At 39.2% G+C, this 25,490-nt stretch overlaps 2 protein-coding genes and 1 pseudogene across 4 annotated transcripts in view; 1 reads left to right on the top strand and 2 right to left on the bottom strand.

Moving 5' to 3' along the window:
• Nucleotides 1-822: 822 nt before the first annotated feature.
• Nucleotides 823-3,513, bottom strand: LOC137180798 (elastase-1-like; annotated as a pseudogene).
• Nucleotides 3,514-4,227: 714 nt separating this feature from the next.
• Nucleotides 4,228-6,974, bottom strand: LOC137182249 (elastase-1-like). The gene is made up of 8 exons (XM_067588577.1): nucleotides 6,827-6,974; nucleotides 6,438-6,535; nucleotides 6,164-6,264; nucleotides 5,599-5,724; nucleotides 5,189-5,325; nucleotides 4,948-5,090; nucleotides 4,528-4,677; nucleotides 4,228-4,346 (listed from the first exon to the last, which is right to left on the bottom strand). The coding sequence occupies exons 1-8, from the start codon at nucleotides 6,864-6,866 to the stop codon at nucleotides 4,329-4,331; spliced, it is 813 nt and encodes a 270-aa protein (XP_067444678.1). The 5' UTR covers nucleotides 6,867-6,974; the 3' UTR covers nucleotides 4,228-4,328.
• A 12,813-nt stretch (nucleotides 6,975-19,787) lies between these two features.
• The window catches only part of asic1b (acid-sensing (proton-gated) ion channel 1b), a 186,832-nt gene continuing 181,129 nt past the window's right edge, over nucleotides 19,788-25,490 (top strand). The window contains exons 1-2 of one of the 3 annotated variants that reach the window (XM_067586772.1): nucleotides 19,788-20,053; nucleotides 20,354-21,601. In XM_067586772.1, the coding sequence (XP_067442873.1) occupies nucleotides 21,240-21,601 (362 nt within the window). In that variant the 5' untranslated portion in view covers nucleotides 19,788-20,053; nucleotides 20,354-21,239. The other 2 variants (XM_067586775.1, XM_067586774.1) reach the window with 2 other exon arrangements.

The raw sequence follows: 25,490 nt of genomic DNA, 5'->3' as shown, positions 1-25,490 counted from the left end.
ATAACACTTGTACTGTTCACTGTCATTTCCCATAATTTACATAAAAAGATATGGGAAATGGAAGTCTGATGAAAAGAGGGAATGCAATGTACCGAGCTCCTTCACTCACAACAGTTAGTCATTAGTCTGTCTGGTAAGAGTTATTTCCATTCTTATTATATGTGTATACAACAGCTACAACATGTGTGTCGTTCCCACCATAGGCAGACACTTATCATGCATATACTGCGCCCTCCATTTCAGTGGTCACTGCAGCCCTTGCCTTTGCAAATGTCACAAAACCACCAGAGAGGCACCAGAAAGGGTAGCACAAACCTTATGTTTATTAAACACAGATCAGACCAAATTCATCTGACCAATTTTTGATGGGTGCAAAAAAATGGTGTATGTGGGGGGGTGAAATTTGAAAAATAAAGGGGATTAATACAGAATGACAGGCAGACAGACAGCGTTTACCCAGGGCTGCTGGCTGTCATGATTCAGAATCAGGGGAAATTTGCATTATGTCAAAAAAAAGTGTAACCTTGTGTCTCTGGTATACAGAGCACCGTCTGCTCGTCTGTGTGTTTGTCCCGTTTCTGATGGTCACATTTCTGAGTTATAGCTGCACTGAACAGGAAAATGTTGAATATGGAGTTTTAGGACGCCTGATAAGACTGGTTTGTGATGTTTATCTATATTCCAGTCAACACGGAAAAAACTTTCAGCTGCAAAAAAGGAACCATATTCAGTATATCATCATCTGCACCTGTTTCAAATGCTAAATGTAAAGTGACTTTAAGTAATTGGGGAGTCATTATAATGTTTTTTTCCCTTTTTGTTTTACATTACATTTCCATCACTCACTGAGTTCTTCCATGTGATGTAGGCGGCCATACCAGACACAAAGCTGGCGATACCATGGACGTACCAGCTGTTGTTAACTTTGCAGTTAAGAGGGCCACTGAAGTCTCCCTAAGGTGAAAAAAAGAACTGGTTGATAAATATACAAAAATATCCTTTTTTCTTTATTGCCATCTGTTGCAGCAAGATTCAGGGAGATATATGACACGTCAGCTAGAGGAAATTAGATGCTTTTCTTTCTCTTTGTGATCTATGCTGATAGGATGGGTGTTTTTCATAATTAGAAACAATAAGAAACATGTGAATCTTTACGAAAATCTGTGTTTCAAAAGGCCAAACATCACTCAGTTGGAATGAACTGAACTATTTGTTTTAAATTGTTTACAAAAAGGGGGGTGAGCTCCTACACACTTTTAGCACAGCTTTAATTAAAGAAACAATGAAACTTGGTTTCTTTGGGGGCTGGCAGGATTAATCACTGTTTATCTCTGTTGCAAATTCATTAAATTTTATGTGTGACTTGAGTCATAATGATGTTTAAGTTAAAACCACAAACACTGAGTCAAAGGTTCAGCTGATCTGCACAGCTGGTGATGAACGGGATATTTTTGTATTAATACTCAGCTGATATAATCATCAGTGTGCTTGGTTTGATTAGACTGAGTGAGTTTAGGAAATCAAATCTTTAACTGTACGTGAATATTTTCATATTTTCCATATCAGCAGGCTCACGTTGCATCTTGACTGAGCGCCTCCTCCCGCACATATCATCGTAGTCTTGACAGTGTTGACCCACCAGCCAGAGCTGATGCAGGTCTGGTGGTCGACAATAGGAAGGTAAGCCTGCCTCATTCTGCTGAGCATTCCTCCACCAGCTGAAGGTACACAGAGCAGAAACAAACATGTGCAGTAAGATACTGAGTCAGATACTGAGTCACAGCATAACTGACGGTCAGACAGAGAGCTGCAGCTGACTCACTGGAGGTGCGTCCATATCCTGTGATGTAGCAGGGGTTGTTGTGGGGCAGGATCTCTCCAAAAGGAGGCAGAGAGGCCAGTTTCACATAAGAGGTCAAGGAGGCCTCAGAAGACAGCCGCAAGAGGGCGATGTCATTACTAAGTTAGAAAAATCAGAACGTTTGAAAGTCTGTTATCACAGCACAAAATGGTCCCATTGAAACAAGCTTCACCTGAAATATGCTGACAAAAGTATTTGAGTGACTTTTAAATGATACATAATACAAACAGAAAACACCATACAGTCATAATTCAAATTCAAACTGCCAGTACCTCTAAGGTGTTAAAATAAGATTAACTGTATTTAGTCTATGAGAATTAGACAGATACTAGAATATTATAACAGATAGACTCACCCAGAGGAGATGCTGTTGTTGAAGAGATGCTGTTGTTGTTCCATTCAGGGTGGATATAAAACATTGATGACACTCCTGTGTTGCTCTGTCCTGTGGGTCTGGTGCAGGACAAGATCACCGAGGACTACACGCAAAGAGCTGAAACTGTTTTAGATCAGATTAGTTTCCACAGTGACACATTTTAAATGTGTGAGCAGTTACTGTATATCAGATTAGAGTCAGGATATATAGGATTTAGCAGTAAACCTAGTATCTGTTACCTGTGCACACAGTGAGCTGCGGTCATGACCCATCCTCTCCTGATCAGTGTTCCTCCACAGAAATGGTGATAGGAGCCGTCAGAATAGTACTGGAGAGAGACCTGGAGCCGGATTCACAAAATATTATTATATCAAGTTAAAGTCATATTTTCTATCAGCCTTAAAAAGTTCTTGGGTGAGTTATTTTAATTCTTATCTTTAAGTTCACTTCACACTTGTACAAGACTGAAGCAGCAGCCAAGTAAGTGCAGATTTGTAAACTGAAATATTTTTGTGACAGATGCATCTACAGAAGCAGAATAGAGAATATCTTAGAAATATATTAAAAATAAGGTATCACCTTTTAAAGAAAGTCCTTATTTTCTCGTAATATGATATTCTGGGAAATATGTTTATTCAAGATAAGATTTTCACCTGTTCTCATTCTTTATGATATGCTAAGCTAACTAGCCGCTGGCTGTAGCTTCACATTTAAGGAACAGATATAAGAGTGATATTGATATACTCATCTAAAAACTTGGAAATAAAGAGAATAAGTGTGTGCCAAAAATGTCAAACTGTTCCTTTAAGAACAATTTTAAGAATCATTCTCCTGGAGATACAATAAGACAAGCTGCTGTCTAAAATAATGCACGAGTTGTCCTATGAGCATCTTAGTCCCCTCTGCTCCCTATGATGTATGGCAAATACAGCATCTTGCCCCAACACAATGTTCTGTTACACTTTCTGTCTGTCAGTGTGATACCTGCCAAGGCCAAGAGGTGTGATAAGGCACTTCTTCACCTCCCACAACTCTTACTGCAGTGCTTCCCCCTTTGTAGCTGGACTGAAGCTCCAACTTAGCCAGTACTGAGACACAATAAAAACTCACAAAATTACCATTTAAGCATGATTTCCCCCATGTGTTAATTGTATCTATTTTTCTATTATAAGTGAGAGAGAGAGATTTCATTTTTCAGCAGTAAATTATTTACAGTGCAGCTCTGAAATTTCTTACCCGTGGCTTTGAGAGTGGTGTACAGCAGAAACACAAGCATGTCTGTCTGTTTCTAAATGCTCGTTTTATTCTTTTATACCCTGAGCTGACCTTAATTTTATGTGGACTCTCTGTTGAGCTTGGCAGTGGTCAGAAATGCACCCGTTGTCTGCCTCAGACTTTTTCAGTTTTAACTGGATTTACTGGAAATTTCTCTGCTCACAGTCTGTGGCCACGCTGTTGAATTGGTTACTAATTTGAACATGTGATTTTTATTATTTTTAGGTGTCCTTTATACATGTTTTGTTGCGGGATAGGAGGATAATTTGATGCCTAAAGTAAAGGAAATTGGTAGTGACACACAAACTATGTGGTTGCATAAACGTTCTGATTAAAAATGAGTCATCTCTCAAAGTTTAATCAAGTTTATTTTTGCAGAATGAGATCAGAAAAGTGAGGAGTCATAGTGGATGAAAACATGATCGAATGTGGCCTTTGTCTCTGTGTGCTGCAACATGGATGAGTCTTGTGTTTACATCATGATCTAGAAAAAAGAAGTAGCTAATGATTGAACATCATAAAATAAATTCAACCTAACTGATATTACAAGATGCAATATGATCAATAAAACCTCTACATACACTAGCATTCCTATTCTGGTAATTACTTATTAAAGTTTAATCTGTCATATTTCATAGATATATACCGTACAGTATTTCCCTCATTTGTGATGTGTTTGTATGAATTCTAGTCAACACTGAAGAAAATGCGGATAGTGATTTTGAACAACTTTATTTGATTTGACCAGGCATGTTATTTTGCAGGTGGAGAACAAGCTCAGTTCAGAGTAGCTTCAGCTGCAAAAAAGGATCCTTTTCATGGATTGCTCATGATCTAAAAGAAGAAAATTCCATATTCAGTATATCATCATCTGCACTTATTTCAAATGAACTGACTTTATGAATTACAATACTTTAAAAGAACTTGCTATTAAAAGTAAGGTAACTTTAAGTAACAGGTGAATCTTTATAATGTTTTTGTTCCTTTGATTTTACATTATATTTCCATTACTCACTGAGTCAATCCATTCGATGTAGGCGGAGACACGGGTGAAGACAGTGGGCTTCTGGGGATAGTTACATCCAAAAGAAGACACAAAGCTGGTGACACCGTGGACGTAGTATTTTCCATTAACCAGGCAGTTCAGAGGGCCTCCGGAGTCACCCTGCGAGGAACAAGGTTAAATAAAGCATCTTCAGTGTTGTGATTGCAATGATTAAGTGATATATAAAATAGAAAATAGAAAATAGAAATAGATCATAGTAGAGTTCTTTTATTGGCAGATTAAATCTTCTTCTGCGCTTCTTATCAGAATACAAATCCTAAAACTAAGTGTGAGCTAAGAAAATGAGGATTTGAAATTTGTCACATAGTTAAAGTTCCTCAGTGTGCAACCTCCATATCATATTTCTTTTTAATGTAGCGAGCGACTCACATTGCATCCAGACTCAGCACCACCACCGGCACACACCATGGTGGTCTTGACAATGCTGCCCCACCAGTTAGAGCTTGAGCAGGTCTGGTAGCCAACCACAGGAAGGACAGCCTGCTGCAGCTCAGCGGGCAGACTGCCACCAGCTAGACAAGGTGGAGGAAAAAAAATAGAAATGACAATATATGACAATATATATTAAGCTGTACAGAAAATGCTCAGAGGGATCTTGGCATCAACTCACTGGAGGTGCGTCCCCATCCAGTGATGTAGCAAAGGTTGTTGTGGGGCAGAATCTGGCCGGATGGAGGCAGAGAGCCCAGCTGGACATGAGAGTTCAAGACAGCATCTTTGGCCAAACGCAGCAGGGCGATGTCGTACCTAAGGTGGAGATCCATTGATCATCAGCAGGCACCAAATATAAATCTCTCAGATACTAGACTCTACTGAGGAGGACATTTCTATCTGTGGGGTAGACCTTCTCTTACTACATATCAGAGCATTTTTGCCCAAAGACATTTGAGAAATAAGAGTGAAAGATTTCCCTCATAACATCATAACGCTAACAATAAAAAAAATGCTGTGAAATCATCGAATACAATGGGCTAAAAAGCCTTAAAATCTTATGAATCTAATAAAAAATGTAATCCTCACCCTTCAGACACTCTTCTGGGATCCCATCTGGGGTGGATGTAAACACTGCGGACACCCAGGACCTGCTCATCGCCACTGGTGAGGTAGACGTCATGCTCACCGAGAACCACTTGCCACGTCCTCTGTCTGTAATATTCAAAAGAAACATGATATTGTTTGCAATTAATTATTTTATACATTTATGACTTAAATGATTAGTGGCATGTCAGATAGAGCCTTACGAATTCTTATCACAGTAAACTGGTGTAAAAGATAAAGACCACAACCCGCCATGAAATGATCCCTGGTTTTGTTTGATTCCTCGGTTTCATGACTTTTCATTCTTTCACTTTCTAATCAAATAAATGAATCCTTTTGGTGTGTGACAGTTATAAATGAGTTTGTGAGAAGTGTCCTCGAGCTGGTGACATTTGGAAACGCTGAAATAAATCATACCTGGGTACTGAGATAAGAGTGGGCTATGGATATTCAAGTAGTTAAGTAACCAAAACATGTACACAAATACACCTATAACTCATACACTCAAAGAATACTGAGTTTATGCTCTAGTTAATCATAATAATACCTGTCCACGCAGTGTGCAGCAGTCATAACCCAGCCTCTCTCAATCAGGGTTCCTCCGCATGTGTGGTAGAAGTAGCTGCCAGATTTGTACTGAAGGGAGATCTAAGGAGAGGAAACACAGACCAGAGATCTGTATATGTGATTTCATGAATTGATAAATTTGATATGATGGCTCTGTATTGTTACAGTCCCTAAACATTGTTTCATTTTGTGCTAAAACAATGCATACATTTGTTTGAGAGTTTAATTATTGATTTTGGGTTACAATACGATACCTGCCAGGGCCAGGAGTTGGGTTTGGCCATCTCACCTCCCACGACCCTTACCAAACCATCCTCCACATACCTGGGCTGGGGCTCCAGGTCAGCCAGCACTGATTAAAAACATAAAAAACATGGGAAGGATTTATACAGAAGCCTCATAATATTATTTGCTTTCCACCTACAGTACAGAAAGAGGGAAAGGAGAAATGAGGGCAGCGAGAGTGCCCTGATGGAACAGATTAGCCTATCTGGAGCTTCTGTGTTTTCACTGAACTAAATATGATTGACTGACTGGATGGCAGAGAGGGTGACTGACCGATAGAGAGTAAGAGAATGAATGAGACAGAAAGAAAGCAATAATGAATAGTATTACAGTGCAATATGTGCTGTCATTTTCTTACCTACGGCTGCGAGAGTTGTCAACACCAGAAACCTCAACATGTGTGCAGTTTGTCTGAATGTATCTGTAAGGAACAAATGCCTCTCTCCTATTTTTATATCTCAACTCGACCTTCAGCTGATGCGGAAAAGTGTGGCTGTTCAGGCCCCTCTGACAAATGCCAGGTATGCACCTGTGGTCTGTCTCACACAGTGTTATCAGAGTCAGTTACCACACATCTCCAGCTTCAGCCAATATAAAATAGTTCAGAATAAGGAATGACACGTAGACTGACAAGTATATCACTGGGTGACATGAGTCACAGTGATTCAAAGGACTTAGAAGGCTATTTCTGAATTTATTTGAGTCTGCTAACGTCCACTATATCTATTTTGGGCAACTATTTATGGGAAGGAAACATTTTTTGACAGAACTGTGGCCTGAGGCAGCAGTGACAAACATCACAGTTTTGTCTTTGAACATATGAACTGTTAACTTTATTCTCACCCAAAGTTCCCAAAATGATCTCTCTGTATTTTATTTATACACAGAAAGATCATTTTGTTGTTCCTCTCCAGTATGAAAATTTCAAATTAACTGTCTGATGAAATAGAGTGCAAGTTCTTGTGAATATTTACATCACAAACTAATCACGTGTCCATTTGAACCAGCATGAATTATGAAGTAAGCATGGGAAAACATGTTCCTGTGCCGTCTCTTGTCTCCAGTGGCTCTCTGGGATGTAGTAGAGAAAATGAAAACAACAGGCATGCTCATTTACAAGCCTTTTATAATATCATACAACAAAGGTACTGTGAAATGTTGAAAAAGGAAAAGAAAATCTAATTTTTGTTAAATGATAGGTTCAGTTTTTCTTTTGTGATACAGTTACTTCAACTGGGTGACATGTATTTGTCTGTCACTGTAGTTTTTTTAAGTACCTATGGAATATTTCTCTAAATCCCTCAAAACAAATGAAAAGATCAAAATGTAACTGTGATGATTAACTGTATAAGCAGTCCATTTTCTGAATGTTCCTGAAAGAGAATATCATGTATGTTTGAGATATTTTTAAAAGTCAGAAATGTGAAGAAAAAATCCTTCCAGTATTCACTTAGATACTGAATAAATAGAGGACAGAGCTGTGACATTTTGTTCAATGTGATGCAGTTTGAGTCAACAACAAAGTCTATTTTAGTCTATTGACTAGGTGATGATACTTTTCTGTAAGTGGTTATTTCTTTCTACTGTATATGTAAAAATGTTAAGGGATAGAAAGTCAGTGAATGTTTAACAGACTGATTAGATTAGTTTTCAAAATTATACAAATAACTTATGTAAGTAGTTCTTTTCTAACAGAATATAAGTTTATGATTCAGGATCAGACAGAAGTCAAACTGACTGTACAGATCATAGTTCATACAGTCATAGTCTGTGCAGGGAGGACAAACAGGATGCTGTTACAGCCTAACACTAGATGGGGCTAAAGACACACCAATTCACAGTATCTCTAGTTGGCCAAAAATGGACATACAGTGTATGTCACAAAAGCATTTCATCTGTATTTTACAAGAGACAGGATAGATGGCATGTAGTTCATGGGATTTCCTGTTTAACACCCAAATCTTCATGCAAGTCCATTTTAATGTGTCAACATTTTTGGTGTGGTACATGAGGACAAAAATCCCAGTCTACATTCCCAACTGGAAAGATTTAAATCCAGTGTGAGAACTGAGTTAAAAAAGATTTCTCTCCTCTTCTTTGCACTGACCTCTTTGACATTGAACAGTAGTGTCGCAGATGGATTACTAGATGATCTACAATGTGCACAATAACTTGCTAAGTAGAATATACATGTATTAATACTTTTTAAAACTGGTTCTTAACTGGTTATGCTGATAGTTCCAACAATAGGTTTCTGGACAATGGGAGGGTCCCTGATGTGTCCGTCTTTTATAAAACAGTCCTTAATTAGACAGAAAGTCATTAAAACTATATGGATTTTGGATTATTGCCTTATCAGGCTATTAAAGAGATAGCCACGCTGACTGGTAATTGAGCTGGCCCCATGACACAGAGGGAAGAGGTCCTAATGCTGCAAGACGTCCTGATCAACAGAGGCTGCGCAATTTCACTACTTTCTCATAGTGCGTCTACGTCCCCTCCGAACTCCTCGTGTACCCCTCGACCAGCCCAACCTTTTCTTGCAGAGGCATAAATCAAATGGGGAGATCAAAGACAGGAAGTGCTGGGGATGTGTTAATTAAAGATGTTTGCTCTTGATACAGCTTCCCCTCGTTAATGAACAGTCGATTTGGTTCCCATAAAGATGTCTCACACACTCGGGCAGGAAATTGAGGTTCCAAAAAAAATTAATGGGATGCACTGATTGGGTCTGTGATAGAAATTCGGGGAGGGTTATCACAGAGTAACTGTTGATTATGCCAATGTGACACTATTGAAAAGCTCAAACTGTTGCCAGAGTGGAGCTCAAAGATCTAAACCACACTAAAATTAGAAACTACCATTGCTGTTGGTATACAGTCATTCATTCTAGCATATAAGTACTGGCATGTGATGCTGTAACCATCAGGAATCCAGAGCTTGCTGTGAGGCAAATGAGGCAAGACAGTATAACACATAAATTCAAGTTGCTTTGAGAGGTGTACAAGATAATTTGAGATATTTGCAGATACTGTATTTTCTCATTGGTATAAGTGAGAGAAGTGATGTTCTGTTTTTGAGCACACTGATGACAGTCTGTAGCTGAAATATTCATTCTGTACTCTTTCTTTTTGCCTCTTGGGGGTAGCGTGACAAGCTGTGAACAGAACAATGACGTATTATCATGTTAATTATGTTAATATAGCTAATTGTTAGCTTGTTAGTTGCCTATTTACACATCCAGTGACGTTAATTCCGTGTCATGTTTCTAGCCCCCTGACAAATGTTTTCCTTTAGCTCTTTCGCAGCTAAATGCTGCACTATTTTCACCAGATAGATGTTTGGTGCTGGACAAATGTACAATTGGTCTATCAGAACCTTTTTGCTGGAAACAGCTGCCTCCTGTGTCTGGACATTATGATGATGGGAGCAGAGAGACAGAACCAAAACAGTGAAGTTGCAGTCATAAAACCAAAACAATGAACTAAAAGACACTAAAAAGGCCTGCAGAGCTGCAGTGAACTGCAGTCGGGTGATAATTCTGTGAGTTTGTCACTTCAAGCGCATTTTATACTACACTTATCTCATTATTTGATAAAAATTTTGATACAAAGATATTGATTAAGGTGATATTGATTAGGGTGAGCATAAATATATCTTTAAACTACAATCTTTTTTATGTGTTGTGTCAAAAATAAGTAGTTTTACTGCAATCTGATTTTTGTGATTGTAATTCAGTATGGCACAACCTTAATTTCTTCAACATTATTATTTTCAAAGGCTCTTAAAAGTGGCCTCAGTTCAATGGAATTTTTCGAGGAGCCAGCTGTTTCTCATAAAGCCTCTATACAATACTTTTGTTTAACTTACAATGCAATCCTTTGCATTGCTTCCTTACTACTAGGGCTAACATTTCACATCTGTACTAAATCATCTAAGATAAATAAATGCTCTGAAGACCTATGAGAGGCTCTTTGTGACTGTTCACTGCACTTTGTTGACCTTTAGGAATATTTGTACTGTTATTTAACAAAACCACATGGTCAAAATGTCTGCAGACAATAAATGAGGTTAGTTTCAGAATTACAGCCTTCGACTATTTCAACATCAGAAAAAATATGACAAAAGTTACAGAGTCCAAAGGGGTGATAAGAACATTTGGATTTTAACATGAGGACAATGAACAGATTCTCATTGAAATACATTTTTCCTGATACAAGTCTGATCCAGAAATTATGCTCCCTCTTACCGGAGTGTATAACAACCAGTTATCACTGCTATGTCACCTTTCATTTGTTTGTGGCTGTGGTATTATTTTCGAAATGATGTCTTGGTTTATATTTTATATATGAGAAATTGTAGCTCTAAATTACTGCACACCATTGCACTATACACACAGTCTACAGGGACCAACAGTGTACAGCACTTTTCCTTGCTGTGCGAGGAAATGTGTAAGGATGCATCAATGCTGCCATGTGTCCTGCTGGTTGACAGCAGTGAAACTGATCCACCGTGCTGTTTGCAACCTTTAATTGCAATTATACCACAGTGAAAACAATCAATACATCCTCCCGCTACACCCCACCCCACCTCTCTCTTGGGTTTTCTCACCAGCTCACCTTTACTCTCATGTTTCCTTTTTGACTCCTCTCTCAGTCTGCCTCTCTCTATATATCTGGCAAAAAGGTGCCATACAGGCGGTGGGGTGATGTGGTTTATAGGGGGAAGGGACAAGGTGGTGCAGCAGCAGTAATGTGCTGCTCGCTGCCGGGTGGAGAAAGATGATCTGCTGTGGCTACGAGTGCCTGATTGATCCTGTGGAGTACTGGTCATCCATCTCCGTCCTCCAGCGGCTGCTGCTTTCACCTCTTGCTGCTTGCCTCTACTCTCTCCCACGGTCCCCCACCTCCCTGGTCTCAGCTGCCGCCGTGCTGCTGGGTCCTGGCCCTCAGTTGCAGCCATGATAGGGTCTACTGGAGGGGAAAAGGAGGCTGCTGCTCCAAGCTTCCCACCCTGAGAGATAGAGGGAAAAGGAGAGGTGATTAAAAACAGACCTACCATGTTGCTTCATCCTTGTCATTCTGTGTGTGGCAGTAGTTGGGTCTTTAGAAGGCCATCAAGTTTTGATAGTCACACTTAAACTGCAAATGCTCATTATATTAAATATTCCCAGTTGGAAAAATAAGTGTGGATAAAGTATCACCCAACAAGAAATAAAAGAGAGAAAATTGTGTGTATGCAAAATATTCAGAAAGTGATGCAATAAGTAAAAAGCATGTACTGTGATACCAGTGTTACACAGAGGAATCTATAATTAAAACAACCACATACAGTATAACTGTACTGTAAGAGGAGCTTGCACAGCTGTTTTGTAAAGCATGTGTTTATTGCACTGCACATTCATACCTGTCATTGGCTGTCAACATAATTATTCCCAGAGGAAAAGGGGAGAAAATAACTATATGTCAATTAGCACAGTTTAACAGAGAGCGTCAGTCACTTTGAATAAGTGTGTCGTGATAACAGTAACTTGTTAATTGAAGACTAATGTGTCACTGCATGAATTGTTAAATTCTTTCATTCCATTAACAAGTTTTTTTTCTTTGACATTATAATAAATTATCAAAGGTAACATATGAGTCAGATAATTTACACTGAGGAATTAATGTGGTGGCTTTAGGCTGTTTGATGTCTGAAGATAATGTGAATTTAACAACACAGTCCTGACATTAAGAAAAGCTCTGATTTCGAAGTCTATTGTGTATTCTGTCAATCAATTTTTACCAATGACAATTGGAAGTACAGAGAGCCAGAGAATGCAATCTCAGAGCGTCACTGGTCTGTGCAACATTACTTTCATGCATGACTACTGTCTACATTATGAGTGGAAGTTAGAGAGGAGAAAATTAACTGGGACCTCAATAATGTTGAATGCTCAAAGGAAATGAAGTTAAAATGGTGAGTTTGTGGATGCCAACAATGTTGTTCAGCACATGATCAAAGCACATGATCACCCTTTTCAGGATTTAAAAATAGTTCTGTTATCATACCTTTGTAATTAGAAGATTTGAATTTATACTGTAATTTGATTTAAAAAAAAAAAAAAAAAAAAAGCTACCTGCTGCCATAAGGAGAACTTGTTGCCAGTAAGTAAGAATTTTTAATTTTGCTTATTTGCACTGTAAAACAAAGCAGCAGAAACAAAACAACAAAAGAGAAGAAGCAAATTGTGCAGGTGAGATTTAGAAAACCCCCTAGAGGCTTATAGAAGGAATCTCATCTCAATATGGTATGAATGAATATAAACAAATACATAAGTCATGTAATCCACAAAAAATAGCAAACAAACTGGCGTAAGATCAAAAAGCAAACATTAAATAGGCAGCATAAATCAAGCAAAGACATAAAATAAATTAGATAATGTCATGAGGGTGTGTGTGTGTTTTGGCGTCTGTGTTAGTGTGTGTGTATACATGAGTGCATGCAACTGTGTGTGTGTGTGCGTATCGAAGCACACTTGTTAAGTCAACTCCTTACAAAAGAGAGAGAGAGAAAGGCCAATTATAGTCAGATATGATCAGTTCGATTAATTAAGTTTGGTCCATCAGACAGATCCCAAGCCTATATTTGAAATTCTTGAGATAAGTAAACTGAAATGCAATTTGAATATAACTCTTCCATAGTAAGAATGCTAAAAACCTACACCCTTGCTGTAAATAGAGGTGGTAAATAGAGCACATTCACTGCACATAACCTTGTTGGTTGCAATATGTTTCCTCTCCTGCTCTCCTTCACTGGTACTCAAATATTTCTCCCGGTTTCACTGAAAATAGATGCAGATCCATTCTTAACACTAGTGAAGGGATTTACTTAGCTGTCACCTCTGTATTTCATTCCGCCCTGCAGAGCTAACAATATGAGTTAAAGCTATTGATTGGGCCCCATGTGGACAGCCGGCTCCTTAGTAAATCATAAGAAGTGGATCTCAAAATGTCTATATCAAGAATATTCCCTACGTCTCCCTCTGAATTGTCTTTGAGCTAAAACAGCAGGTTCTTTATTCATTTTAGTGAAAAATGTTCCTTAGCATCTCACATGTGCATTTTTAAATCCTGTATTTCAAATTTTAATCAAAATCAATGTAAACTCATTTTACAGGAAGTATCCTTATACGCACTCTTCATGGACAGCTATAAAAAGTAATCGCTGGTGATTTAGTTTTCAATTATCTCTCCAATGAAAACTAATTCCTTTCATGTCATATTATAGACTAGGTGCCTATTTTGCTAAGCCCATATCTCATACATGCAGTGGCACAATACAATTTACTTGCCTTCCTCTCACGTACAACAGAATACTGTGCAGAAGACCACCAATGAGATGAGAGAGGGGACGTGGGGGTGTTAGAGTGAGGCCTGCGTGTGAATATTTAATTAGTTGTTAATGAAAAAAAGTCATTAGGATTAATTCCTCTTTAATGCTAATTTAAATGTTCTTTTGCACTCCTCATGAGAAAAGAGGACTGTGCAAGGGACTGAGGTGGAGTTCCCATACTGTGGAGCTTTAGCTGTGGACAGTAACCACGTCACTCAAAATTGTGTGGCTGTAACGAGCTCACAAATGATCCCGAAATATGCTATAAGCAGCGATACCCTCTAAAATATAAAATGTAAATTTAGGTGTGTTGTTCTTGATGTCATTGGAGAAAGAGGATCTGCCTGCAAAATACTCCCAGCAGTACATTAACAGAAACATTTCACTGGCCTTGCCTAGCACCTCGATTTGTTAAATTGTCAACACAGTAAGTGTAAAATAAGTATAAAGGTCTCGCATTACCAGCTCTCCAAATATCTCATGACACTAGCCCGAGGCTGTGAGAGCACAAAGTTTGGTTGATTTTAAAACTTTTCTTACAGGGGCAGAGAATCAATCTTGCAGTGGAGAGACCTGATACTGTATTGAACAGGAGACACAGATGAATAACCCATGTTCAGACACAATCAGCCACTCTAAGAGGGGTAGAAATCGCAGTGGTAAGATGACACTACCTCCTCGTCCGCAAATTCCATTCCACTACCTCCTTCATCTGCACCAACCAGACACTGATATCAAAGAAGCTTGAGATATAATGGCTAAGCCTTTTAGCAGCAGCTCCAAATGCCTTCTACAGACTAAATCACTGAGCAGGCACATGGCAAACTTGAGCATCAAAATGTGAATGGCTATTTTCTACCCATGTAACTATTGCTCTATCATTTGGTGTGCAAAGGAGTTCTGCAGGCAATCCCCTCAAGAGCCTGACCTGGCAATTGCCTACATGAAAAATAGATGCATAGAGGGTTGTAAAGTTTCTGCTGAGCATAGCCTGGCATGATTTGCTCTTGAAACATCTACCTGTAGCATGAGCGTAATAATAGGGTTTCAGGTCTAGTGAAGTTGATAGCATTACCCTTACAGAGCTGCACATGCCTAAGTATTATATCACTTGAGGGAGAAGGCAATTTGGTGAACTGTATCTCAAAGAGCCGAGGCGAAGTTGAGGGTATCGAGGCTTTTTGATGATGGATTCCCCTGCTGTCAATAAAGGCGTCCTTGACTGATTATGATCATTGCCCACTAGGGTAGTATGCATTTGTCTGGGCTGGATCCTGCAGATACTCATTATTAGATCTAACGACCATCTGTCTGTAAAGACCTTGTCTGTCACCTTCTGATGTCTGATGACGTCATTCTCTGGACCAGTGTCAAGACAACCGTTGCTTGGAAGCAGGTTCTAGATGTGGGTGGAAAATGGACTCAAATCATCAGGGTCAAGAGCCTCTTGCTCCCTCTGTGTCCTGCTTGCCCACTGATAACGAAAGAGACTTGTCAATGGGACCCAAGAGTGTATTTATATTCACTGCCAGCTCCCTCTGAGTTGGTTGGCACACCATGCAGCCTTGGCCAAGTAAAAACCAATCTGCATGGAGTGAGTTGAAAGGAAGGGAGGACACAGGAGAGAGGAGAGGAAAGGAGAGGAGAGGAGAGGAGAGGAGAGGAGAGGAGAGGAGAGGAGAGGAGAGGAGAGGAGAGATTGGATAATCTTCCTGTGTGTGTGTAAGCTTACTCTCACCACTAGTCTTATCCAAATGGAATATTAAAGGAGACTCAACCTCACAAAGTGTTATGGAGACAAACCTCTTTTTTCCCATTTATACTACTGAACAGACATGAATCAGTTTTCCACACCCTATTAGTGCCCTATTAAACCTGTGTGTATTAAATAATCCTACAAATATGCTGATTGGCATTGAAATACATTACTCATCACTTAGCTAAGATGTAATATTAAGAAAGTAATACTGTAAACGAAGACTGACTGTGGCTACTAAGTATTTAATAGCTATAGCTCTCTAGCTAATTAAACAAGCATTAACTCCTAGAGTTGGTTTAAAACAGATGGAAAAGCAACATGACAAGGAGTGAACAAAACAGAATAACAGAAAAACAACACAGAGATTTGATTTATGCTTTATAGTATGGACATTATGTTCATATTTTTAAAAAATAGGTTCCATTTTTACAAGAGAAAAGGCTTTCAGGATGACAAGTAACTGATGTGCAGGGCAAATATAACGCTGTCTTCACGGGGTTGCAAATCCAATTATCCTAAGAACAGGGCAGAGTTGCTTTTGTTAACCTTACGGTAATAGTTTACATCTTAGCTCACATGTGGGGGTTGCTTGAGGCCTAAATGATGATTTTTCATCCATATCATGTTATTCATCTATAAAGCTCTACTGTTGAAGCTTCCAAACTACCTCACATTACTTCTCTCATATAAATCTAGTAACTACAGTATACGATCTAGTAACTACTTAACCTTAGATATCTCTCATGTACGCACTAATGTTGGCAGAGCTGGTTTAAGGTATTATGTGCCTTTTAAATGGAATGAACTGCAAACTCCCCTCAAACTTGAGTCTTACATTCCTCTAGGAGATTTTAAAGCTTTATTATCTTATGTTCTTCATGATTTTTGTAACTGTTTTTATTAATTCCTTCTTTACTGTGTAGTTGTGTTGTTTCTGTCTGCTGACTGTGTCCATGTCTTGTGAATGTTCTCAGGTCTCTCTTGGAAAAGAGATCTTTATCTCAACGAGACTGCCTGATTAAATAAAGATTTTTTTTAAAAATACGGCGCAGGAATGTCAAACGTGACACCATATATAAAATAAAAATATAAAAACTGGTATACTGTGAACTACAGGGAGATTTATCTGGTGGTGATAGGCTTAATCAGCATTGTGTGAACTCGCATGGCGAAGACATGGATGTAATGGATGTTCATTTATATGTAAAAATTCTGCGCTGCAGGTTTAATGCATTATTTTCACTCTTGTTCTCGATGCCTTTCAGTGCTTTTCGACCTCATGAAAACACCCTGTTCACTCCTAACTAACACTCAAATAGTATTCTTTTTACCATGTAATTGCAGGTAAACTGTATATTCACATATATTTGAAGACTTACTGATATAAAATAACATTTTTTATATTGTACATATAACAATAATTGAAAAGATAAGCCTGTGTTTGTCCTCTGTTTATAAAAATTACCAATGTAAACAACCCTTTTACAGCAACACATTCAGTTGATGTTTTTTGTAATAAAAAACTATATAATCAGCTTGGGAGTGCTGGCAGGTTACAGTTCTGTGTTTGAATTACTATGGCAGAGCTCACTTCACATTTTGATCATATATTGTGCATTTAAACGATCAAATAATCCACTCAAATCTAATGTCTAATAACTACACTATGATATAGTGTACATTGTAAAAATACTCCTGCTGAAGCACAACTCTGCTTTACAGAGTGATGTTACATGAAAACTGGCTGTATTTTTACACAACTTCTTACTTGATAATCTGCTAGTATAATCAAGGACTTCTCCATTCATGGAGCATCAAAAGTGCTGCCAATAAATTACATTTCTTTTTAACTTCTGTGCTTTCAAAATGTCATTTTGTAAAATACAGAGCCACTTTCATAGTGCCAGTGGATGGAAATATATTCATAAGAAGGCATGGACAGCAAGAAAGTCTCGGCATACCTGAACCAAAAAGCAAGCTCCTATGAAAGCTGCACTGAAAAATGACTTTGTCAGAAGAGCCCTATTCATCCGGGTACCTCTGAAGCGCATTATGCTATCATATTCTTCAGAATAATGTACATGGTTAGAGCCAGTTCTCTCAGTGAGCTACTCCGACGTCACTGTGACACTAACGGCCATGATAAAAGCTAAATATAAAGCTAAAAAGTGTACATCCTGGCACCTGCTATCAAAATGTGCCTCAGTAATTTAATATCTGTAATATCAAACCCACGTGTGTCACTGCTGCACAATGTCTACCCAGAATTCACATCACCTTACTGGAACAGACCTTGGCTCATCTTCCCAGCACTGCTGATCAATATAAGATGCAGGCTTTATAGATGGCTGCCACATTGTCACAGTCAATACTATGGCAAATGGCAATTATGGACGCATTATGAACAATTTCATGGGTGAGCTACCCTCGCCTCTTGGCAATACGGTTTCTATGACAGATTTGGCACTGGCAGTCTTGCGACACATCTGCCTTATTGCCTGTGTTTGGCTCACTCACTCACTCTGACATATTTGGATGTTCCATTCAGTCAACTACAGAGAATTGGTCAGGGGAGAAAATAGATTTGTTCAGGGATTTGTGCGGACTAGTGTACAACTGTGTGTATGCACGCATGCAGGTATTAACATGCGTGAGTGCATGTGAACATGTGTGGTATGTGCATGTATACAACTATCTGTGCAAGCACTGTGTGTGCAAATGTGTGTGTGTGTGTTTTTTTTTACAAGTGAGCATGCATGGATGTGTAGGCTATATGGGCATTTAAGTACAAATGTGTATGTGAGTGTGTGTTTTTAAAGAGCTGTGCAGCAGTAGTAACCTTGAATACTACTATAATGGATGATGGTAAGAACCTTTGGTATGATATTGCAGATGCTTCCTTTGCAGCTTTATGTTACAATAACCTTAACTCTTTATGAACTTTCACACTCTGTTTGAATAGTTAATTTTACACATAATTTTGAATTAACAACAAATATTCAGTTAATTCATATCCAATGTAATAAGTTTTGGCTTTCTTCATGTGGACTCTGCTCTTTTTTGCTCTGAGTGAAGAAGTGCACTTTTTAAAACCTGTACTAAACCTGAATGTGTCTGTGCCCTAATGGGAGGCTTCTACTTTAAGCTGGCCATGTGTCTCTCTGGTGGGTACCTGTCTGGTCAGCTCAAGGACTTCACTGGTATGCTGTTGGGGAAAAAATTAACCATAACTCTGTGAGTGGTTTTCATGAGAGAATCTGTGCATGTCACTGCACTGATTCAGTGTTTACTGTTTATATTTTTCTCCCAGATGAGCTACCAGGCAGCTTTTCCACTTGGAAATTCAACATGAACACATGCAAAACCCGGATGTCAGACCTCTTCACCAGCAAAATAAAATTAAATGCATTAAATGTCAGCCCACCAAATGCAAGTGTGCTAAGTCATGTGAAAATGCATAAACATCTTTGTAAACTGAATATTTAAAAAAATGTAAATGTCATTTTAACCCGGGAAACATTTCTAAGTGAACTCAGCGTGTGTAAAAAAGATATTCATGACAGAAATCTGAAAAATAAATGTAACAATTCTACAAATTATGATTATAAAACTATATTTATCAACATCATGTACCAAGTTACTGATCATCTAATTTAAATAAGTTCATGAGACATCTGAGTGCAAAAATACAGTATGTTAAAATATTTTGCAATATGCAAAACACATTTGGGAATTAGTAGAAAGTCTATTGTCTTTTGTGAAATGCTATGTTTAGTTTTACCATTTGCTTTGCAAGTAAACTAGGAAAACTAGCAAAAACTAACAAAAATGATATTCAAGATAGCTACTCATACTTATTTAGTTTTTAAAATGATCCATGTTGCTCATGGAAGTCCACAAATAAACACAAGGAATTCCACAAGTAACGCATAAATGTGATACTGTCAACATAATTAAAGTCACTTTAGCTCAGGAGATTTGTGAATGACAAAAAAATCTTAGCAAAATGTTAACTTATTTATTCTCAAAACATTATTAGTGATGTAATTAATGTTATCTGAAAAAAAAACATATATTATTGTTATTATTTTAGGAAATTTAGTTAACCCCAGTACTCCAGTTGGTAGGATTAAGATTATCCGTTTTCTGAAAATGTGTTTTGCACTTGAGGGTTTACTTAAGCTAGCGTTACTTTTCCGTTACATTGTAACGGTCGGATACACTAATTTACCGTCAGAAATAAGATAAACCAGGTTATCTCACTTTACTTCTGCTGTAGTGTTATATGATAAAGTAACGTTTTTGTCACAATTGTGTTTTATAAAATAAAAATAGTAACTCTCCCCTGAAGAAAGTAAAACTTGATGCTAGCTTCTTTTTTTTTTAATCATTGAAGCTAGCTCAGATAGCTGCATGAGCGACACAGGAGTGGCGGCAGTTACTACTACTAAGGTAACATAATGAGTAATTTTTGAGTCACAGCTGTATCGTCATCATTTAAATTGTAGCTTTATTACACTAGCTAGCGTCTGGGCAAAGTATTGGCATTGCTGGAGTGACACCGACGTTGGACTTCGTCAGCTGGTGTAAAACACATGCCGTCCTATCCTTGCTCTCTCCTGTTTGGGGCGAATTTAATTGATCCGGGCAAACCGCGACAGCCGCTGAGGTGGTTTCCCTTGAATCCACAAAGCTGAGCATTTCGAGCGGGAATTGTCTCTTTTGCCAACGTGCACATTGTTTTTTTTACAGAGCACTCTTATTCAAGGAGAAACCAGCAGGAATCCAAAATACAACCGGAGTAATTAGCTGCATTGTTGTGGAGGCAGCTCGGAGGAGGGAATGGATGCAGGCAAGCGAGCAGAGGCGCACCGAGGCAACGATCTGACAGACCCAGCTCCTCAGTGATGCAGCTGTTTATCCGCGCTGTGGAAAACCCAGGACACCCCGGAGACTGCTTTTAAAAACGCCAACAGGCAAGAAATCAGCGGCTATTTGTTATTCTGCACGTGTTGGGATTACATATGAAGAGCAGGGGGAGAGCCATGTAGGCAGTCTACTCAATGCCTTTTACACAGAGAGAAAATGATACCGCCTCTTTGATTTTTTTTAAATTCCCTTGTTTTCCACACCGATGTGATTTGTCCGCCTGTTTTCTCCCCTTTTAGCCGTGATCTTTTTTTTCTAGCAGACCCGCCTAGTGTTTTTGCTTTTTGTTTTGAACGTGGAAGCCAAATATCAACTTGGTAATATTACAGAAGTGTGCGGAGGGGAGAGGACAGCGTTGGCATCCATCCATGCGCGCTCCACACCGGACTATTTATTATGGAATTGTGACCCCAGCCGAGGTACAACACATGCTCCCTCCTCCTACACTTTCTCCAAGTATGTTCATGTAATGACGAGGTATTTTGTTGCATATCTTGTGTAAAATGCTCTGGATGTCGGGGTATTTTGCCGGCTTTCAGTGACGCAACATCTCACACAGACTGCATGAGAAATACATGACTAGAAGGGCGTGAACTTGCAGACACTAACCCTTCCCATTAATAAAGCATCTACTCATCTTTAAAGACAGTTTTCCTCCGTTTGCAACCCCCTTGTCCCTTCATTGATCTAAACTCATCCCGTGGAAATAATGGATCTCAAAGCGGACTCAGAGGACATGGACTACAAGCAGCCGGCTCCCATTGAAGTTTTCGCCAGCAGGTCCACGCTGCATGGCATCTCGCACATGTTCACTTATGAGCGGATGTGTATCAAGCGCAGCCTGTGGATTTTGTTCTTTCTGGGCTCCGTGGGTGTACTGGTGATGGTGTGCGTGGACCGGGTGCAGTTCTACTTCCAGTACCCTCATATCACCAAGCTGGATGAGGTGGCTGCGCCGATGATGATATTCCCATCGGTCACCTTCTGCAACCTAAACTCCTTCCGCTTCAGCAGGGTGACGCGCAACGACCTGTACCACGCTGGAGAGCTCCTTGCCTTGCTCAACGGCAGGTGTGTGTGTGTGTGTGTGTATGTGTGTATCTGGTCTGTGTGTTAAGGGCTGACTGTAGCCTTCAGCAGGTCTACCTGTTGGTATTCATAATGTCAGAAACAGGTTTGCTAACAAAAAAAGCACTTTGATGACAGAAATATTATAATCTTTGCTTTCCTGCCATACAGTAGTCCAGTTTCTTCTGTCATGTAGATTAAAACAAACCAGTGCTCAGCTCACACAGACTTTCAAACAGACTCACTGGCTGCTTGCTTAGATTTTGCCTCAGGGAAACCCATCTGTGAGGATTTGGTTGTTGATTCAGGATTTGATTGTGTCCACTGCACAATGTGAGATAACAGTGAAAACTTGAAAAAATTGGCTTAGATATTCCAGTGCATTAAGTTATCAAGAAATGGAGCAATTCTTCATTTCAGTAAAACTAACTGACAACAATTACATCACTAAATCCTTGAACTCACTGACTAAATACTGACATTTCTTCTTTTGATATCTAGTAAAGGGATACAGTGGTAATTCTTTAGTTATTAGGCCCAGCGGTTTAAATCTAGAAAGCTTTAAAAATCTCTGAAATTTGAATTGGTTTTCGAACAGCCTAGTGGAAATGCAAAGTTACTTTGAATTGTCTCAACTGTCATATGGGAGTTAATACCTGTCACACGGGGAGATGAGCAAACAACATGGACAAAGCATGCAAAACCTTTCAATGCTCTCAGTGAATATGAACTGTGACTGACCTTAGCCTGAGGTAATTGAGGGAAAAAAAGGAAGGGAAGGGGTGGGGGGGTGGGAATGGTGAAAGGTGTTTTCTGAAAGTGGAGAAAAGGCTCAGCATCAGAGTTGAAGGCAGCAAGGTTATTTAATAATGTAGTGACACTACAGATCATGTCAGCTAAAATCCACACTGTACTGTACATAAGCTTCTGTATGTATGAAACCCCATGAAACATGAAATATACCCCGAACATCAGTCTGTTGATACTGTTTGATAAAAAAGAGATTGACCACTTTTCTTTTTTTTTTATCACAGATCATGTGAATCCCTCAGGTAACAGATAATGGATGAGCTGTCTCTAAGTGGTTCATATAAAATGATGGAGAAAATGCCACTGGTGCAATTCCTTGCCTCATCATTTTACCGCTTGTGTGATATGAATATCTCAATATTGGTTAAGTAGAAAAGTAGGTTTTTAAATCCCCTGCTGACAAAGTGTGGAGAGATGTGTGTGTGTGATTCACAAGTGCATCCCCTCCCTTTATACTTGTTGATTTCTGCTGTGCTTTGATCATTTAGTCTTTTGGGAGCCATGACAAGCTCACCGTTCACCGTTGAAACTTGTGACTTGGAAATTTCTTCACTTTTTCTTTTTCTGTGTCACCCAGCTTATCCTGATCATGTTTAACAGTATAATACAGATGACCGTCCTCCACTCTGTATTCACAGCTATAGCAGTAAAACACATGAGCACACACGCGTGCACATACACAGAAAGACGTAGCATCTATGTAAAAATATAAGAAATTGACTATACATAAAGACATCTAAATATCATCTTGAACATATTGCTCAGTGTATTTTTAGCATATTGATCCACACAGCAGTGCCTCTCTCTCTCTCTCTCTCTCTCTCTCTCTCTCTCTCTCTCTCTCTGTCTCTCTCAATACAGCTCTGCCATAAATCCTATATTTACGAAGCTTATACATTCAGTTTTTGTTGACATTGTCAGAAAGGGGATAATTCTACTGTATGTTTATTATTGAGGTCATAGTGGGTGGTGGTGGTGGTGGTGTACTGGGGGTGTGTTATATAGAATGGTGTTCCTAATATTTTGTCCACTCCATTAACATGCATGAGGGAAGCGAAATAGCAGGAACACTTTTCAGTATAATGCACTCCAGTACACCACCACCATCACCACCCGCAATGAGCTCAGTAATAAACATAAAGTAGAATTATCACCTTTCTGACAATGTCAACAAAAACTGAAAATGTATAAGCTTCGTAAAAGTAGGATTTATGGCGGAGCTGTTGTATCGGATTGCATTAGATTGCACAGGACAATCAGGAGGATATAGACAGGAGGACACAGGAGGATATAGACCTCTATGTATGTATCCATATTACAGGTGATAACCTTACAGGAAAACAATAGATTCCATCGCTTCGGGCTGTATTTCTAGTGCTTTGCATGGTGTAGATTTCAACCAGCGTGCCTACATCCTATGTGCATATGTTTCTCTGTGTTTGTACTGTCAGCAGCAGCGGCGAAACATTACAATGTCAACACAGGCCTCCACCTCTTTGACTTATTAGTGCTGGTTTGCTGGAAGCTAACACATGTAGAGCACCTGAAAGAGCAACGAATAAGAGAGACAAAAACAGAAAAATGAAACATTACGAGTGACTTTGGAATGAGCTGGCTTTAGATGGAGGGAGGGGACTATAAGCAGAGGCAATTAACTTGTGTCTCGTAAGCTGTGTGATGAACAAGTCTTTATCCCCATGTAATTAGAGCTGTTTGTTAAGCTACAGAGTTGTCCTACTGATTAACACTCTCTCATCCGTCTCACTGTTTCTTACCCCCTCTGTTCCATTTGGCCTTGAGGGAGACTTCCCCCCCTGACTTTTTGCCCTTACAGAGCTAGGTACAGTACATGATGCTCTTTTTAGAGATGACGAGGCCGACGCTGCAAGCAGGTCTTCCTTTCTGACAGTCTCACTGAGGTAGAAAAAAGTCCAGCGTGATGAGGATTAAGGAGGAAAAACAAAGGAGCTGTAAATAAAAAGCTCCTAGGGCTTTCTGCGGACACTCCTTTTAAATTTAACATTGATTGGGTAGAAAACATTGCATCGGTAAGCTTCTTGATATCAAGCACCAATGCTGTGGGTTTTGCGGTGGCTCCGAGTCTGTGTCTGACACTACCTCAGGAGGAAGCAGCAGGCAATACACCCCTCTCACTCCACCCCTCCACTTTCTTATTGTGTTTTCGCAGGTTAAAGTCACACTTGGCAGTGCGTAACATCACGAGTAAATTGCTCTATTTTATTTTTATTATGTCGCAAAGGCAATTATATGATAATTAACAAAGAAAGGTCATTTTGGAATAGGTGTTAGTAGTGTGGCGCACGCTGCCAAAATATGTTGGATCAGCTCATGAAAGTCAGAGAAGCGAGTCCTCTGCTTACACAGTTCTTAAGGCCTTAACATGTTTCCTGAGCTTGCAAACATGCTCCGAATTCACATTAACAGTAAGTGCAGGAAGTGCTACAAAACGTAATGCTTGATAACTTCAACTGTGTGAGCTACCTCAGCAGGATCACGGGTTGTAATCATGATTTGAAATGGTGTAAAAAAGTGCTCGGGAGAGGACACGGGGAAAGCCAGATCATCATGCAGAAAATACAAAGTCAAAGAGTTACTTCTAAAGTAGATTTTTCAGATGTGGGTTCATTTGCATTTATATTGTGACAGTTTACCAGAGAGAAGATTATCATTGAGGTGACATAAGTAGGCAATTTAGTGTTGGAATTAGGTTATTAACAGTTCAAAAGTGATCCCTCAATAGCAAGGTGGTGTATGTCTTTACTATATTATGCCTCGGTGGTTTATTTGTGCAGTTGCTCATCAATATCACAGATAGGTTTTGTTTCGCCTCACCTCTCGTTGGCCCTAGTTTGCATTTCTATGATCTTGTCCAGAGTGGCATAATAATTGTGTCACAGGTACCCTTACCTTAACCATCATTAAGATGCTATTATCAAAACTCAGCCGCCAGAAATCTTCGCTGTTATCCATTTTCAAGGACACTGCACAAACAATCCTCATCCTCGTTAGTGTACGAGTTCAATTAGCGCTAATTGGATAATTACCTTAGATGATATCAAGA

This window comes from Thunnus thynnus, chromosome 4, assembly GCF_963924715.1.
Source record: "Thunnus thynnus chromosome 4, fThuThy2.1, whole genome shotgun sequence".
NCBI lineage: Eukaryota > Metazoa > Chordata > Actinopteri > Scombriformes > Scombridae > Thunnus > Thunnus thynnus.
The sequence above is the reverse complement of the archived record's forward strand: the minus strand, read 5'-3'. Positions and strand labels throughout refer to the sequence as shown.

Excerpts from the sequence above, each read along its gene's own strand:
- LOC137182249 (XM_067588577.1), bottom strand. The coding sequence starts at position 6,866 with ATGTTGAGGTTTCTGGTGTTGACAACTCTCGCAGCCGTAG. Across the intron at positions 6,536-6,826 it reads GACAACTCTCGCAGCCGTAG|TGCTGGCTGACCTGGAGCCC; the intron begins GTAAGAAAATGA and ends GTTTTTAATCAG. Across the intron at positions 4,678-4,947 it reads GTGCTGAGTCTGGATGCAAT|GGTGACTCCGGAGGCCCTCT; the intron begins GTGAGTCGCTCG and ends TGTTCCTCGCAG.